This window comes from Prunus dulcis, chromosome 5 (assembly GCF_902201215.1).
Source record: "Prunus dulcis chromosome 5, ALMONDv2, whole genome shotgun sequence".
In the NCBI taxonomy this organism is placed as follows: domain Eukaryota; kingdom Viridiplantae; phylum Streptophyta; class Magnoliopsida; order Rosales; family Rosaceae; genus Prunus; species Prunus dulcis.
The window spans coordinates 12,741,255-12,759,852 of NC_047654.1; the positions used below are offsets into that span (position 1 = coordinate 12,741,255).

The 18,598-nt window shown below is 36.2% G+C and overlaps 1 protein-coding gene across 1 annotated transcript in view; it reads left to right on the forward strand.

Annotated features, from left to right (window-relative positions):
- Positions 1–10,525, forward strand: part of LOC117629061 — a 16,476-nt gene extending 5,951 nt beyond the window's left edge. Inside the window, exons 9-11 of the mRNA XM_034361583.1 lie at positions 3,605–3,800; positions 4,349–4,559; positions 5,429–10,525. Coding sequence (XP_034217474.1) covers positions 3,605–3,800; positions 4,349–4,559; positions 5,429–10,179 — 5,158 coding nt within the window. The 3' untranslated portion in view covers positions 10,180–10,525. The remainder of the gene's footprint in view (positions 1–3,604; positions 3,801–4,348; positions 4,560–5,428) is intronic.
- Positions 10,526–18,598: the final 8,073 nt, after the last annotated feature.

Sequence of the window (18,598 nt, forward strand, 5' to 3'; positions counted from 1 at the left end):
ATATATATATATATATATATATATATAAGTATATATACATATATATATATATTATACTCATGTATGTATTATAATATACATATACACACGTATATACACATCTACATTATATATTTATACTATATGTATATATATATATTATAATATACATATATACATGTATATTATTATTATACCATACCCATATATATATTATCTATTATAATATACATATATATATATATGTATTATACCCATGTATATATTATAATATATAGATACACCTATATACACATATATTATATACATGTATATATGTATATATATATGTATATTATAATATAATATATATATACATATGTATTTTATAATATATATATATAATGTATATGTATATATACATATATATTAACACGTATATACATGTATATTATTATTATTATTATTATTATAACATACCCATATATATTATATATTATAATATACATACATATATAAAAATATATGTATATGTATTATACCCATGTATATTAGAATATACATATATATACCTATATACACATATATATACATATATACACATGTATATATGTATATTATTATAATATATATGTACGTTTATATTATTTAAAATATATGATATTATTATAATATACTTATATACATGTATATACACATATATGTTATATACATATACATATATATATTATATATATATATTATAAAATACATATATACATATATATAGATATTTTTGAAAAAATAAAAAAAAATTAGTTATAATCCAAGCATACACCAAACATATATAGGATAAGTGTTATCCAACTTAGACCATGCCAAGTCAAGCCAAGCCAGTCATTAAGCATAGTCCATGCCAAGACAGTCCTGTGTAACAAACGAGCCCTTAGAGTGTTAAGAGATTCTATTAGTTTGTTAAGACAGTCTGTTAGTTTACTATATAAGCACTATTTCATTGTAATCAGTTTTACAGATAATCAATATAAGCAATACTTCTTCTTCTTCCTTCTTCTTCTTTCCTCAATATTCTCTTACTGTTATCAGATAGAAGAGTAGAACAGAGACTGCTACAAGAGTTTATTTATTCATATAATAAAGGCAGTGACTCTGAGTTGCAAGTGCTGCAATATCCTCCCATCCCACTGGGACTGGCTCTTTATTTGCGGTGGAGGTCTCTGAAATAAGCTTTTGGGTTAGCCTGAAAATCATCCCTTAAGATTCGGTTACTTCTGCCCGGAGCTTTCATCGTCTTCCTCCTCCGCTCTGAAGCTGAAACAAGTCCATATAAACCATAGGCCAGCAGAGCCATTCCTGCCACAGTGGCAGCTGCAATTACACCATTGGACACGTCCTTGATGCTCCAAGAGCCTTCCCTGCTTTCATTAGCTCCCTTTTTTTTACTTCAAATTTCAAACACGGTGATTTTGTAACTTCGTTTGGGGACGATGCTTGGCTATAGATATAAAGAATGGAAAGCAGCTCAGGCAAAGTCTTGCTTTCCGTACAAATCCCATCAAGATTCGCCACTACATGGTTCTTTCACATTCGCCACGCTACTTCCTTGAGAAGCTTTACCTTTCATTTTGATAATGTTTGTTTGTTTTTCTTCTTTTGCTTTTGGTGTTTCTTTTCACTTTTCTTCCTTGGCTGAGAAACGTTACCTTTCCTCTTTCAACTTCCAATTATACCCTAATTTATATAAATCAAAAGAAATAAAAACTAATATTGCATGTTTGCTAATTCGTAATCGGAGTGAGCATGGATAAGAGTGATCATGAAACCGAGTTAACATGAATCCGAGTCACTCCAAGACATTCCCATTAAATTGTTTACTGATTATCAAGAATCATAATGAAAACTATTTTGATTACTAAAATTCTGTTCTACAACACTGAAAAATTAAACACCGTAAAAACAAACAAATCAACCTAGAACCTAAGAATTTATAGAGGTTTGACAACGTGCCTACATCCTCTTCGGTGATCCCTTGAGAAATTTTATTAGAAGATTATGAACAAAGTTTACCCAAAAAAAAAAAAAAAAAAAAACCCTTTAGCCCCTATGCCCTCTTGTCTTCTAGATTATTGCTCTCTCTGAGATGCAAAAGTCCTATTTATAGCTTATAGGACTTGAGTTACAATTAGACTAGAAGTAGGAAACAAAACCCTAAAAGAAACAGGCTAAAAACACACAGTAAGTAGGACCTATGCGCAAAATCTGGATTGCTGCTTCCTTTACTTCCCCACATCAATGGTGAGCCAATCTTCAACAGTTCGAAACCATGAAGTGTGATTGAGCTCTTCAGCCCCTCCCCCTTCCCCATAATGTAGTGATCGATGTATCTCAAAAGAGAGAAAAAAAAAAAAAAAAAACTGCAAGTGGGGCTTAGCTCAGTGGTTGAGCTCTTCAGCCTCCTACCCACTGGCCAAAAGTTCAGAACCCTCTGCACCCAAAGAATGTTGTGTTAACCCCTACCCCAATAGTTTTTAAATTGCTTGTACTAAAAACAGAAAAAACAAATTGACCAAAAAAAAAAAAAAAACAGAAAAAACAAAAAAACAAAAACAAAAAACAAAGAAAGAAAGAAGACTGGCTGACTCACAGTGGTCGAATCAGCGTCCAAAGGGCATGCAAAGTCTTTGCCTTTTCGTACAAATCCCACTAGTATTATTACCACAACATGTTTCCTTTCACTTTCTTATTCTCTATCAATTTCCACTTTCTTGATACTACTTCCTCGATAAGTCAACTTTTCATATCAATAATGTTTGTTTTGTTTTGTTTTTGTTTTTGTTGTTTCTTTTTACTTTTTCCTCCTTCCTTAGCAAGGTTACCTTTCCCTCTCTCAGCATTGAATCATTGACCTCCTTCCTCAACAAGTTTTATTTGTTTATATTAGTAAATATATGTATATATTTTAATAATTAAGTAATGTTATATCAAAGTTTCTTATATTTTAAAAGAACGTATATCATATTCTAATTGTTAGATCAAAATTTATCAATTAAAATTAGAGCATTTTAAAATTTTAAAAGTGTATAAGTAAAGGGTACATTCCTATTAATAATTTTATTTTAATGTAATACTTAAATTAAATGTATTTTTTTTTTAATCAACGAGAGATGGAGATTCATACTTCGGACTCAATAATATCTCGTCAAATTAATATAATGTTCGGAAGTTGATTGGATAGCTGGCCGGATTAATATTTGTCCACAACTACGTCGGTTTAAGCTTTCATTCAATGGATTTTTGTTTTTGTTTTGTCAAATTCAATAAATATTTTTTTTACTAATCTAAAATTATATCCTTTTAGAAATAAACATCACATTAGTTTTCATTTAAAAAAAAAAAAATTAAGCTGCTTATTTTTTAAGCGCAGCACTCCCAAACGCCAGCTTATTGGGAAAATGGAAAGAGAGTGAGTTATAAGCGACCAAATAAGTTTTTTAGTGTCCTACGCTCATTCCGACTCTGTTTGCTCTCTGTGTCTACTCTCTTCTTGCTCTCTCTCTACACTCTCTCTCTCTCTCTCTCTCTCTCTCTCTCTCTCTCTACCCTCTGCTTGCACTCTCTGGTTGCTCCTTCTGTCTACTCTCTGGTAAAGGCTGTGCCTTTGTGTTTTTGTTCGAGACCGTACGGAAATGGCAACACGGAGAGAGCACATAGAAGAAATACGCATGACAAAGTTCTCCATTGGAGGTGAACTCAACCCTTTAACTGAAGATCTTCACCAGGCCGTCAAGAATCTCTCTGCTGAGCTCTATGCTAAAGATGTTCACTTTCTCATGGAACTCATCCAGGTTTACATTCACATGCTTACATACATATATATATATATATATATATAATATAATATAAACGTTATACTGAAAAGTATATCCATGATGGGTTTTGTTTGGGGTTAAATTTCAGTACATAAAAAGGTTATGGAACTCTGAGTTCAATGATTTCTGTTTTATTAATTGGCCATCCTCTTCTCCACTTGAAAACTAAATGCTTTTTGAAGAGAAATGAAGGGATATATGTGTGTTTGTATGCGTATGCATGTGTGCTGGAGAATGTATTTGAAGGATTTTTAACTTTTAACTTTGTTTAATACATTTAGTAAAGATGAACTGTCAAAGCTTACATTGATTAAGATGCTACAATGTTTTGATTGATGATTGTTAGTAGAGTTATGTGATAGTATTTGTCTGTGAACCTTAATCCATATCCTTAGGTGATATCCTTGATTAAAAGCAAGTGGATACAGTTGAACTTGCCAACATGAGCAACTTTGATCTTAGTTTTGTCTCTTATATGGTTAATTTAAGTTGATTCAAATAACAAATAATGGTTAACTTTACAGAATGCAGAAGATAATGAGTACTCAGAGGGGGTTGATCCATCACTTGAGTTTGTCATAACATCCCGGGATATAACCGGCACAGGAGCTCCTGCCACATTGCTCGTTTTCAATAATGAGAAGGGATTTTCTCCTAAAAACATAGAGTCTATTTGCAGTATTGGACGGTCCACCAAGAAAGGCAACAGGAAGCGCGGCTATATTGGGGAGAAAGGTACGTATACATCAGTGCATGACTTCCATGAACTCTACTTTTTTATCTATCTCTGCTTTAGTTAGAACATTAGCCTTGTGACATAGTGTATCAATACTTGGACCACAACGTGAGCAGAGTAATGTCAGTGTTGATTTTTTTAGCTTTTAGGCCTTCCAAAAATGTATGCAGCTTCACAAAATTTGGTGACTTTACCCAAAATCTACCTTCTCAACATACTTGGTTAATCTTTATTTTGATCCCTGAAACAGGAATAAGTTTATTTATATAGTTTCTCCAAGAATATTGGTCAGAAGGAAAACTTATATTCTACTTACCAATCTTGACATGATATAGAGATTAGACACTAAATCCATTGGTTTACATTTCCCATGACTTGAGATACAAATAATTTGGTGATTTGAGTGGATTAAGAAATCTGTTAAACTCAACTGACAAGTGCATTTTTTTTATGAAATACCCATAATTGTCTGGATCTTTTAATTAAGAGGATAAGACAGTTTTCCATTTAAAAGGTCAATATTTATTCTTAAGTGAAAGATATACAGGTTCTGTGTGAAGCAATGATGAGTTAATAAAAGGGACTAAATTTTGAATCTGGTTGTCCCAAATTGCAAACTAAAATTATGACCTGTGACCTCTAGCTGTTATCTTTTATCATTGGCTTTTTCTAAAGCTTTCCAGATGAATTTTATGGAAGCCATGCAATGTTGCTTAGATAGCATGCCCATGTTCACATACATGATGACTGTTATTAATCCACAAATGAGCTATTGAATGCTTGCTGATGTGCCTATATGTGTTTTCCATCTTTTTTTAGTATGTTTCATTTTTGTGATAATTCAGTCAAATCTGTTGTTAATCTACAGGAATTGGCTTCAAGAGCGTGTTTCTGATCACAGCTCAGCCTTACATTTTTAGTAATGGTTATCAGATAAGGTTCAGTGAAGAGCCTTGTATGCATTGCAATCTTGGGTACATAGTTCCTGAATGGGTTGAGGAAAACCCAACTCTGTCTGACATAAGACAGATATATGGTTCTGGTTCTGCCCTTCCAACTACAACACTGATCTTACCTCTAAAGCCTGACAAGGTCAAACCTGTGAAGCAGCAGCTCTCTAGAATGCATCCTGAAGTTCTCTTATTCCTTGCAAAGGTTAAGCGGCTCTCGGTTAGGGAAGTTAATGAGGATCCAAGGCTCAACACTGTAACCGCGATAGCAATATCAAGTGAGACTGATTTTGAGACGCGGAAGAACATTGATGCTGATTCCTACACGCTCCATCTCTCTGCAGAAGAAAATGGTAATGAGTTGGAAACTGAATGCAGTTATTATATGTGGAAGCAGAAGTTTCCTGTCAAGCAAGACTGCAGAGATGAGAAGAGAATGGAGGTAGATGAGTGGGTGATCACGCTAGCATTTCCATATGGAGAACGCCTTAATAGAGGAACAAGCTCACCCGGGATCTATGCATTCCTTCCCACCGAAATGATTACAAATTTGCCTTTCATAATTCAGGCAGATTTTCTTTTAGCATCATCAAGAGAAAATATTCTATTGGACAAGAAGTGGAATCAAGGAATTCTGAACTGTGTGCCCTCTGCATTTATTAATGCATTTCTCTCGCTCGTGAGAACTGTAGAAGATGCACCGGTATCTAGTTTGCCTCCCTTTTTCAGGTTCTTACCTGTCCAGAGCTCTCACTATCATGAATTGAATGTTGTGAGGGAGTCGATCAAAGCACGGCTGGTGGAGGAAGATATTGTACCATGTGAGCCGCACAAGGGGCAGAAGTTCTTCCATAAACCTCGTGAAGTGGGTAGGTTATTGCCTGCTTTTTGGAATATTTTGAGAAAGGCAAGGGAAGTAGGGTTAAGCTTGCCGAATCTCTCTTCCCATGGAAAATATATTTTGTGTCATTCATTTGACAAAAAGGAGTATGATCACATTCTGAGTTTCCTTGGAGTTGAACCAGTGGATGATGAATGGTATGCTAAATGCATTCAGAGTTCCAATCTGGTAGTTGGGGTTCCAGAAGATGTCTACTTGGAACTTCTACTGTTTATTGCTGATAATTGGGGGCCCAAATTTCATTGCACCACCATCAAGTACATACCGCTAATAAAATTTGTGGATCTTTATGAGCGTGCTTCTTTGTGCAGCTTGAGCTCAATGCGGACTGGTGAAAAGAAGGTTCGCCTATCCCGTCATTTTTGGGAGGTTTCATGGCTGATTGACTGGAACCGTGAATTTATATCTGTGGCAAGTCTTCTTTTTATGCCAAAAAGAACCCAAGAAGCTATCCAGTCATGTCCTAACAAGGACAAGTTGGTGAAATGGCTTGCGGAAGAAATGAAGGTTGATACTTTAAATGTACACGAATATGCAGTTTGCCTCTATAATTCTCTTGGTAATGAACGGAAACCTGCTGTTGCATACGCCCACTTTTTGTATCATTCATTCCACAAGGGCCATATATCTTATCCCGAAGTTGTTGATTTATGTGGTAAGATGCCACTCGTGAATAACTACGGGTATGTGATCAGACAAAAGACAGGGGTTATTGTCCCTGCCAATGAAAGCAAGTGGGCTGGGTTGACTGATTCAAATCTATGGACAGAAGAAGGGTATGTTGAGTTAGGAGAAGATTACATGAATCCAGGCTGCTTTGCAGGTAAAGTTACTGAACCGAAGCAGCTCCTTGAGTTCCTCAAAGTTCCTACTGGAGCTTCGGATGTCCCTTATATTTCTGCTCCCAATGCCTGTATTCCAACTGTATCTGCAACACTCACTAAGCAAAATGCATTCTTGCTTTTGGAATGGATTCGTCACCTGAGATACCAAAGGGTTCACATCCCGGAGAAGTTCTTGAAATGTATAAAGGAAGGCGGCTGGTTGAAAGTTATTTTGAATGGTTTTTCTGCGTCCAGGCCACCTTCGCAGTCATTTGTACTTACACCATCATGGGGAAACATTTTGCAGAACGGATCCGCTTTTGTTGATATCCCGTTGGTTGACCAGAGTTATTATGGTGAGAGAATTGATGGTTACAAGGAAGAGCTGAAAACAATTGGAGTGATGTTTGAATTTGGAGAAGCATGTGAGTTTATTGGGAAGCATCTTATGTCTCTGGCAGCGTCGTCCACTTTAACTAGAGGCAACGTACTTTCAATACTACAATTTATCAAGCTCTTGAGGGACAAATGTCTTCCCCCAGACGATTTCATCCGCAGTATCAGAAAAGGACAATGGCTTAAAACAAAATCTCATGGTTATAGGTCTCCTGTTGGATCTGTCTTGTTTGACCAAGAGTGGAGAATTGCGTCCAAAATAAGTGACATTCCCTTCATTGATCAGGAGTTATATGGTGAAGAAATCTTCTGTTTCAAAATAGAACTTGAGTTGCTTGGTGTGGTTGTCTCCTTCAAAAGAAATTACCATCTTATCATCGACCACCTTAAGTCACCTGCACGCTTAACTGCTCTGACACCTGAGGCTGTTCTACTAATGCTTCAAATTATGGTTATTTCAAATTCATCTGATAAGATTGTCGAAGCATTGAAAGGAGCGAAATGCCTGAAGACAAATAATGGTTACAAGTCTCCACGTGAATGTCTCTTGTTTCACCCTGAATGGGGTTGCCTTCTTCAGGTCCTTAGTGGCCTCCCATTGATTGATCATAATTTTTACGGAAGCAGAATCTTTAACTACAGAGACGAGTTGAGAAAGATAGGGGCAGTTGTTGATTTTGAAGAGGCTGCAAAAGTATTTGCTCGCCATTTCCGGCAGGCTTCCATCATCACCAAAGAAAATGTTTCATCATTTTTGTCCTGTTACAGAAAGCTGAAGGGCACTCAGTTTAGATTTCCTGCGGATCTTAAGAGTTGCATTCGCGAAGAAAAGTGGCTGCGTACTCGCCCTGGTGTTTATAGATCTCCAAGACAGTGCATTCTCTATAGTCCTAATTGGGATTCTATCTCTCCAATGTGTCCTCTTCTCCCTTTTATTGACGACTCTAATAATTGGTATGGCAAGAACATTCATGAATATAAGGAAGAGTTGAAGAGCTTGGGGGTTGTTGTGGAATTCAAGGACGGGGTCAAGTTTGTGCCTTCTGGTCTTCAGCTTCCCAAGAATCTGAGCCGCATTTCTCGAGGAAACGCACTTGCTTTGCTGGAATGCATAAGGATTCTATTGCAGGAGAAAGATTACTCCTTTCCTGATGCGTTCATGAAGGAAGTTTCTCAGGCATGGTTAAAGACTGGTGCTGGTTATAGGCTTCCCACCCAGTGCTTGTTGTTTGATTCCAAGTTTGGTGAGTATCTAAAGCAGACTGATGGGCCTTTCATTGATGTAGAATTTTATGGTTGTAAAATTGCAACATACAGACAAGAGCTGTCTGCAATAGGAGTGACTGTTGAAGCGGCAGAAGGATGTCCTTTGATTGCCAGCCAGCTTTATCTTCATGATGAGTTTTCCACTTTCGTTCGAGTATATAATTACTTGAGTGAGTTTAAGTGGGAGCCAGATAGTGAGGCTGACAGATGGATCTGGATTCCGAAGGGAGATCAGAATGGAGATTGGGTTAATGCAGATGCCTGTGTTGTATATGACAAGGATGATCTATTTGGTTCGCAGTTGACTGTTCTGAAGAACTACTTTGAGCATAACCTACTCGTGTTCTTCTCCAGGGCTTACAGGGTAAAGTCCCGTCCTTCAATTGATGACTACTGCGAGCTCTGGAAGGCGTGGGAAACTTCTGAAACTGGATTGTCGCAGGATCAATGTTGCAAGTTCTGGCGGTATGTTTCAAAGAACTGGAATGCAAAAACTGAGAAAGCTCTCCCTGAGGCCTTGGTGAAAGTACCTGTTAATTCAGGCTCAGATGAAATCGTTTTGTTAAACAAGTGCGATGTTTTCCTTCCAGATGACCTTCAACTTAAGGATCTTTTTGAACAGTCTTCTCCTGACCCCGTCTTTGTTTGGTATCCTCAGCCAAGCTTGCCTGACTTGCCTCGGACTACATTGCTTGAAATGTATAGGAAAATTGGTGTTCGTACTATTTCTGAATCTGTACAGAAGGAAGAACTGTCCCTCGAAAATAGTGTTGATCAACAGGTAATTCCAACAGAGAAATTGATCGGGAAAGTGCTACTCCGGCTGATTCTTGGTTTTCTAGCTTGCCCTCCCATTGAAATGGAAGCAGGGACGAGGCGAAAAGCTGTCCAAGGTCTTCTCAGTCTCACGGTTGTAGAGACAACTGAACCGATCACTGTAAACTATAACTTACCATTGTCTTCTGGGGAGATTTTGAATGTCAGAGCAAGCCGCAAGATAAGATGGGACAGAGAGATGTCCAAATTTTTCACTCAGAAAATTGACAGGTCTGGGGGACATAAAAGCATCGTTGAGTTTGCCACATATTTCTCTGAAGTAATATCTGATGGTGTCTTGTGGGAGTACACTGATCATATCCCTGCACTTTCTGAGCTGATCAAATTGGCCTTTGTGCTAGAATTTAATGAGGAAGCAGTTGATTTTTTTATGAAGTCCAAGAATTTGCAAATCTTCATTGAGGATGAAGAGTTTCTCAATTCTGCCTTCCCTTCTTCCACCTAGGCATGCTATGAAGCATTTGTGGTAATGTTTGGTTTACGTTCTTTATTTGTTATCTTTGCATTAGAAATTTATATATAGAGTTGGAGAGGAAGGTAAGTCTGTCAATGTAATTTGTTTGTAGCATCAGTCTGTCCATATGTGTTGTGAACTTTATTTGTGTGACTTGTGTGTTTTTGTCAATGGGATTCTGATTCCGGACAGTTTCTTCGTTTGTAATTTAAATCAGCTGCTAGTTTGCTAATAATCTGTCAGATATGTTGAATTCTATTTTCACAAGAGGCCTTGTGTTGTGGCACTCATGGCTTCTTGTGTTTTTCATTATGAATATTGCTTACTCAACTCATAATGATCATTTCTTTCAAAAGCAGGCTTTAGGTTGCTTTTTAAAGCTACTTTCAAAATAAGCAGAGATCTTTTAATGAATTTTTTTAATTTCCAAAATACCATCATTCATTTAAAAAAATGACACCACCTCCACTTCCACATCCAACTCCACCACTTGCACCACCACATTCACTACCTCCACAACCACCGCCACCGCCACCGCCACCTCCACCACCACCACCACATCATCCTCCTCCTCATCCTCCGCAACCACCACCACATCATCCTCCTCCTCATCCTCCGCAACCACCACCACCACTAACACCATAACCACCAACTCCACCTTCATCACTACCACCACCTCCACTCCATCACAACCACTACCACCACATGATTAGTACATATATAACACTTTCAACATCATGTCTATTTTAGTCATTATTCATAATTATAACAATTTTATATTAAAATTTACCAAAGGTTTTGACATTGTTTTTTGTACTAACAACACTTTAAAAATATTGTTTACCCAACATGGAGCTGCTTTACTTTACAGCTAATTATTTTCAAAGCACAGTAGAAACAACTTTTTTTAAAAGTGACAGCAATCCCAAACTCGCATTGTGTGTAGTTATATTTCTCTTCCTAGCCACGCGGCTATACTCGTAATTAAAAAAATTACAAAAACACAGCTGTATAGTCGTGTGGCTATATTCGTAATTAAAAAAAACACAGCAATATAGCCGTGCGGTTACTCTTTAAATATTTTATATTTAAAACGTATAGCCGTGTAGTCATACTATTTATTATAAAAAAAAAAAACTCCAATATAGCCGTGCGACTATAATATTTAATAATAATAAAAAATTAAAAAGGATCCTCTTAAGCGGCCGAATTTTTTTATTTTTTATTTTTATTTATAAAAAGTATAGATGCACTATTATACTACATGAGGCCATGCTATTTAGTAAAAAAAAAGTTTGAAAAAAAAATTCTGCATAAGAACTAACAACATGAAAAGCACCATTGCTCAAATAAAATTAAAAAAATTGAAAGAAAGGGACCCAAGTTAGGCATGTGATTCACTCTCCAAGCGGAGTATATATTTTTCTTCCTAATTTTGAAATATGTTGCATTTTCGAATCCTCTCTCTCTCTCTCTCTCTCTCTCTCTCTCTCTCTCTCTCTCTCTCTCTCTTGATCAAAGAAACAAGTTAATTAAAGATCAGATCTCATATTCTTCCTTGGTTTTCTAGCATGCATTAACCTTAATTTCCTACTTCAAAGCACTTATATAATTTGAAGGGGAATGCTAGCAACCTTCTGTTTTGGATCTTCTCTTTTTTCCTCATAACATGTGTCATTTTCCTTACACTTAAAACAATGTCATCATTCATCACACAAGCTAATTTTTCTTTTCCAAATTAACCCTTATTATATATTATATTAATTACAACAAGCTAGTAATTTAACAACTTTCTTTTCACCTTCTTAAAAAATTAAATAAGAAAAAAAAAAGGTTTTTATATGTAAAAAAACTGTTTGATTTTTGTTTACCCAAAGAATACATATGTCGCTAATAAAACCTTCAGTCCTTGCATAGCTTTCTTTTCACCATATAAAAAAATTAAATAAGAAAAAACGTAGGTTTATATATATATAAAAGTATGCTTTTCGTTTTTCCAAAGGATACAGACTGTAATAATAAATTGTTGTCCTAGCATAGCATGGACTTCTTTTGTAACATTCTCACTGAATAAAAAAAACACACCTTTTTTTCAAAAAAAATAAACTGACGCTTTTATTTATTTATTTATTTTTAATAAGATGGTAAGAAAGTTCTGAAAAAAAATCAATACATTTGATAAGGATAAACTTGGAAAACAAAATTTAGCTTGTGTAATGCATTTATAGCATTGTTTTAAGTGTATGGAAAGTGACACATGTTTTAAGTAAAATGGAGAAGATCTAAAGGAGAATGTTAGAGAGAAGATAACTAGCATTCCCCATAATTTGAAGGAATCCAAATTTAATCCATACGTACTTACTTGATCTGAAGTATAATCCAAAATCATACTAGAAGGGAAGTTTTTTTTTTTTTGGTTGATTCATATTAAGTAGAGTATTTTTGGGTTGATTCGATGATCCAAACCCGACCCGACTGTTGTTTTTATTTTATTTTGTTTGTCATCTATGCGATTTGAATTCAACAGAACAAAGGGTATGAGTTACTAAAACACCAACAGATATATATATATATATATATATATATATCATATAGTAATAGGAACGAGGAATCATGAAATTCATAAAACCAAAAGCAAGGAACGAGGAATACAATACAAAGTCTGAAAGCACAAACAACAAGGGAAAGCAAAGCCAAAGACATGGTAGAAATAGATAGATGAGCATTGAGCGAGACTGCTCTGCTACGACAGTTTATTTATCCTGTCATCCTGGAGGACACCAATAATATCCTTCCACTCTCTCTTTCTTTCTTTTTGTTTTTTTGGGTAACAAAGGGGGATTGAGAGATGAGAAAACAACTAGACTCAAATCCATCTAGGCCTTGTGCGACCAGCTCTGTCATCCTCGAGGACACCACTAATACCATCAGGTTGCTTATCAAAGAAGTGAGTACCCATTTCCATCCCGTGCCCCATCTTGGCCAAAGCGTCAGCAGCCGGGTTAACCTCCCTGTATTCATGGTTGATTTTGCAATCCCAGGAGCTCTTCCAGTAGGATATGCATTTGTTTCGCAAAATAAGGAGAGGATGATGATCCTCCAAATTAGTATTCAAAAAGCTCAAGACAGGTTCAGAATCAGTTTCAACAATAAGCTTTGTCACTTACATCCTTAGAGCTAGCTCTAGACCATGACACAAAGCCGACAGTTCAGCCTTCAAAATATCCCCATAACCCAAATTGGCAGAAAAACCTGCTATCCAATCACCAGCCGAGTTTCGAATAAGGCCCCCAGCAGCAATAGCACCACTAGGATCCTTTCTAGACCCATCAACATTCAACTTCATGGTAGAGGCAGGGGGAGGCTTCCACGCCAGCATAGTTAGCTCCTTTTTTTTGCTCTAATTGTGATTCTGAACCTGAACCTGAACCTGAAACCTTTCTGGATAAACCGTAGGCCAGCAGAGCTCCTGCAACAGCGCCAGCGCCAGCTGCTACAATTGCACCGGTGTTCCTCTTCCTCCTAGAGTCATCACCGTCCTCATCATTGTTCCCAGAGCCAGAGCCTCCCCTGCTTTCATTCGCTCCCATTTTTCTACTATTTAATCAATCCAAACTCAACTCTCTCTACTTGATTTTGAAACTCTACATGATTATATTATTTATATAGAAACATTGGAACTGCCTTTCCAACGAAAGGTGTTTAGATTCTCAAAGACTAAAACTAGTCGAGGATTCCGCGTCCAATCAGCGTCCAAAGCTCGTGCTTTCCGTACAAATCCCACTCTTATTTCCACTAGATAAGTTTACCTTTCTATGACCAAAAAAAAAAAAGAGAGAGATAAGTGTACCTTTCATTTCAATAATGTTTGTTTGGTTTTCTTCTTTTTTTGCTTTTCTTGTTTCCTCTCTCTCACTTTTTTTTCCCTTAGTTGAGAAGGTTACATTTCCTCTCTTTGCATTGAATCATTAACCTTCATCACTAAGTTTTATTTGTTTGTAGGGTTTTTTTATCGAAATGGTCCTTCAAGTTATACCTGAGTTCCATTTTGGTCCTGTAATTTGTCTATTTCATGTCAAATTGGTCTCACCATCAAACTCCTTCAATATTACCGTCATTTTAAGGGCTAAAATTCTCAATTTGTATATATTTGTCATGATTTAGCCTTCAAATTAACGGAAATATTGACGGAGTTAGAGGGTGAGACCAATTTGACATGAAAGGAAGAATTGAAAGACCATTGACGTGAAAAAATTAGTTGAAGGACCGAAATGGAACTTGGGCATAATTTCAAAGACCACTTCGATTAAAAACCCTTGTTTATATTAGTAAATATAATATTGTTATTTATCTCTACTATCAAGTGAGAAATTATTGAGTGATGTCGTATTACCACGTCATATGGTGATACTTTCACTTAAAATTTTATGTGACGGAGTTTACGATTTGGACTTGATTAGACCACACGACTAAAATTGCCAAAATTGAAATGTGATGAACCAATTTGGAAGATGACTCAAATTAATTGACCCAAAAAACTGTCCGGATTGAGATAATTTCACACCCAACCTATTCAAATTGTTCAAAACATAAATCATATGCATTAAGTATTGCTTTTGTTTTGGTTGTGTACTTTTGTCTGTTGGAATCTCTTGTTATTCTGAACAAGTTATTGCTTTTTATTGAAGCATGTTCTATCATCTGGTATTTTCAGAACGGTTTACTACCATAATGATCTTTGACATACAAGTCCTAATAAATTTTAGTTTTATGGATAGCAATTTTCCACATCCTTGCAGCAGCTAAATTTTATGAGCCATATGTAGTGTCTCCCGCTTTGATTATCTTCACCCCTTGAACTTTGGAACTCTGTGATGATCTATAGACCTCCACAATCTTTTCCTGGTGGCCTTTCATGGCTTTTGTCAATGGGAGTCTCTTGTTCTGGACAGGTTATTGGTTTGTAATTAAAATCAGCTGCAAGATTGCTAATAATCTGTCAGATATGTTGAATTCTATTTTCACAAGAGGCCTTGTGTTGTGGCACATCATGGCTTGTTGTATTTTTCATTATGATTGCATAGTCAACTCATGACAGCTCAACATGTGCCATTTTCCAAATCCTCCCTTCTCTCTCTCTCTCTCTCACACTTGATCAAAGAAAGAAGTTAATTAAAGATCAAATCCCATATTCCTCCTTGGTTTTCTAGCATGCATTAACCTTAATTTCCTACTACTTAATGCAAAACTTGTATATATTTAATTTGCTTTCACTTTGTTTAATCTTATGTCCTTCATTTTGAATTGGAAGTAATTAAATTACAATTTAGATTATATCGTGAGGGGAGAGGATCCACTGTCCCTAATTTTCATGTCCCTTTGTGTCCCTTGTATAATTTGTTGACACGTGTCCACTCACTTAACCCTAATAATAACACTGTTAACTATCAATAAATTAAAAATTAAAAGAAATTAAATCCCCACCCAAGTACCCCACCTCGACAGCCCAAAACCTCGCTGGTTCCAGCCCCCTCACCTAAGCCACGCACAACCTCCACCCTCTTGCCCACTTCTCTTCCACTACCACCTCCTCCTCTTCTTCCCGATCCCCCCTCAAATTTTGGGTTTCTGGGATTCATGCACCCAAAAATAAAGGCTTGAATCGGTGATTTGATAATTTTATTGAATAATTTCGGTTTCTGGGATTGTGTACTGGTATATGGTTTTCCTTCGTGATCTTTCAATTGGGTTTAAGCATTCAATTTTATATTGGTTTTTCAATTGGGCTTCTGTGATTCATAAATTGGGTTTCTCAATTGAGAGTACTGGTATATGGTGATTTTGTGGTTGAGGGAGGAGGTCAGGGAAGGGGATGAAGGGGAATGGGCATGAAGGTCACGACGGATGGTTGCTGCTTCTATGGTGTTTCTAAATTTTAATAAGTTAACACGTTAATTCAGAATTAAGTGGGTGAACACGTGTCAAACAATTAGATAGGGGACACAAGGGTACATATAATTTGGGGACAGCAGATCCCCTCCTTATGGGGAGGGCATGGAGTGTATGAAAACACAAGGACGAAAGGAATTGTGCAAAGTTGACGCACTCATAATTGTACCAGGAATTGGTAAACTTGATGACACAACGTCCTACAAAAATCAAGCCGCCTTATCCGGAATCTAATTTGAGTCCAAATTTATTCCATACTTACTTGATTCGAATTACAATCCAAAATCGTACTAAAAGCAGAGTATTTTGGGTTGATTCAATGATCCAAACCTGATCCAACTGTTATTTTTATTTAATTATTTTATTAATTAACAGTTGTCCTCTATGCGATTTGAATTCAGAACTCAATCCAGCAAAACAAAGAGTATGAGCTACTAAAACACCAACATATATATATATATATATATATATATAGTCAAATAAACAGAACATACAAGAGAAAGAAAAGCCACGCACAGCAGTGTATTTATTGATATAAAGGCAACTGCAAAATCCTCCCACTCTCCCTCCTTCGCTGGCTATCTACTTGCGGTGGAGGTCTTTGAAATAAGCTTTAGGGTCACGCGCAAAATCATCCCTTAAGATTTGCTCACCTCCTCGGCCTGGAGCTTTCATCGTCTTCCCCTTCTGCTTTGGTTCTGATTCTGAACCTGAACCTGAAACAAGACGGGATAAACCATAGGCCAGCATAGCCGCTCCTGCCACAGCGCCAGCTGCAATTGCACCAGTGGACAAGTCAGCCTTGTCGTTACGCAAGTCACCACCATTTTCCTCATTGTTTCCAGACCCTTCCCTGCTTTCATTCGCTCCCATTTTTTCTACTATGCAATCCAATCCAAACTCTACTTGATTTTTCAACTTGGTTTTGGACGGGACGGTGTGTGGTTATATATATATATTACCAAAGGTGTTTAGATTCTCAAAGACTAAAACGACTCAAGGACTCGGTGGTCGAATCAGCATCCAAAGCTCATGCTTTTCGTACAGTTGCCACTCATATTACCCACTACATCACCTGTTTCCTTTCACTTTCTTCTTTATACTAGATAAGTTTACCCTTCATTTCAATAGTTAGTGTTTGGTTTTCTTCTTTTGCTTTTGTTGTTTCCTCTCGCTTTTCCTTCCTTCTTGACAAAGTTACCTTTCCTCTCTTTGCATTGAATCTTCAACTTCATAGTTTTGTTTGTTCATAGGGTTTTTATTTTATTTTATCAAAACGGTCCTTGAACTTATACCTAAGTTTCATTTTGGTCCTTTAATTCTCTATTTCATATCAAATTGGTCCACCGTCAAACTCTGCCAATATTACTGTCAATTGAAGGGCTAAAATGTCGTTTATTTTTCATATCTGGGCTAAAATGTCAATTCACGATTTTAGTCCTCAAATTAACGGAAATATTGACGGAGTTAGACGATGGGACCAATTTGACATGAAAGGAAGAGTTGGAGGACCATTGGTGTGAAAAAATTGGTTGAAGTACCAAAATAAAATTTGGGCATAAATTCAAGGACCATTTCAATTATAAACCCTTGTTTATGTTAGTAAATATCTGGTGATACTTCCACTTAAAATTTTATGTGACTGAGCTTACGATTTTGACTTGATTAGACCACATGATTAAAACTGCCAAAATTGAAATAACATGAACCAATCTGGAAGATGAGTCAAATTACGTGAACCAAAAATGTAATTGAGCCAAAAAAGAAAAAGAAAAAAACTCTCCAGATTGAGATAATTTCACACCCAACCTATTCAAATTGTTCAAAAAATAAATCATATGCATTAAGTAATTGTGTGACAAATTATTTATAGGATTGCACTATACCAGTTTTTATTTATTTTCCTTATATTCTTACTCCCTTCCAAGGAAGGGAAGAGTTGAAGGTTGAAGATTTATTTCAAACGGCACTCCACTTACTAAAAAGCTTGGGGAGGAGTTTCTCAATTCTGCCTTCCCTTCTTCCACCTAGGCATGCTATGAAATAATATTTGTGGTAATGTTTGGTGTGTTTGGCTATAGATATATGGAAACATTGGAACTGCCTTATACCAACTTTGGCCTTGGTTGACGAAAGTTGTTTAGATTCTCAAAGACTAAGACGACGAATCAGCGTCCAAAGCTCATGCTTTTTCGTACAAATCCCAGCCATTTTACCACTACATCAAATGTTTCCTTTCACTTTCTTACTAGATAAGTTTACATTTCAATCATGTTTGTTGCTGGTTTTCTTCTTTTGCTTTTCTTGTTTCCTCTCTCTCACTTTTTCTTCCTTCGTTGAGATGGTTACCTTTCCTCTAATTGCATTGAATCATTAAATCTCATCACCAAGTTTTATTTGTTTATTTTAGTAAATATAATATTGTCATCATTTATCTATACTATATTAATGTCATCATTTC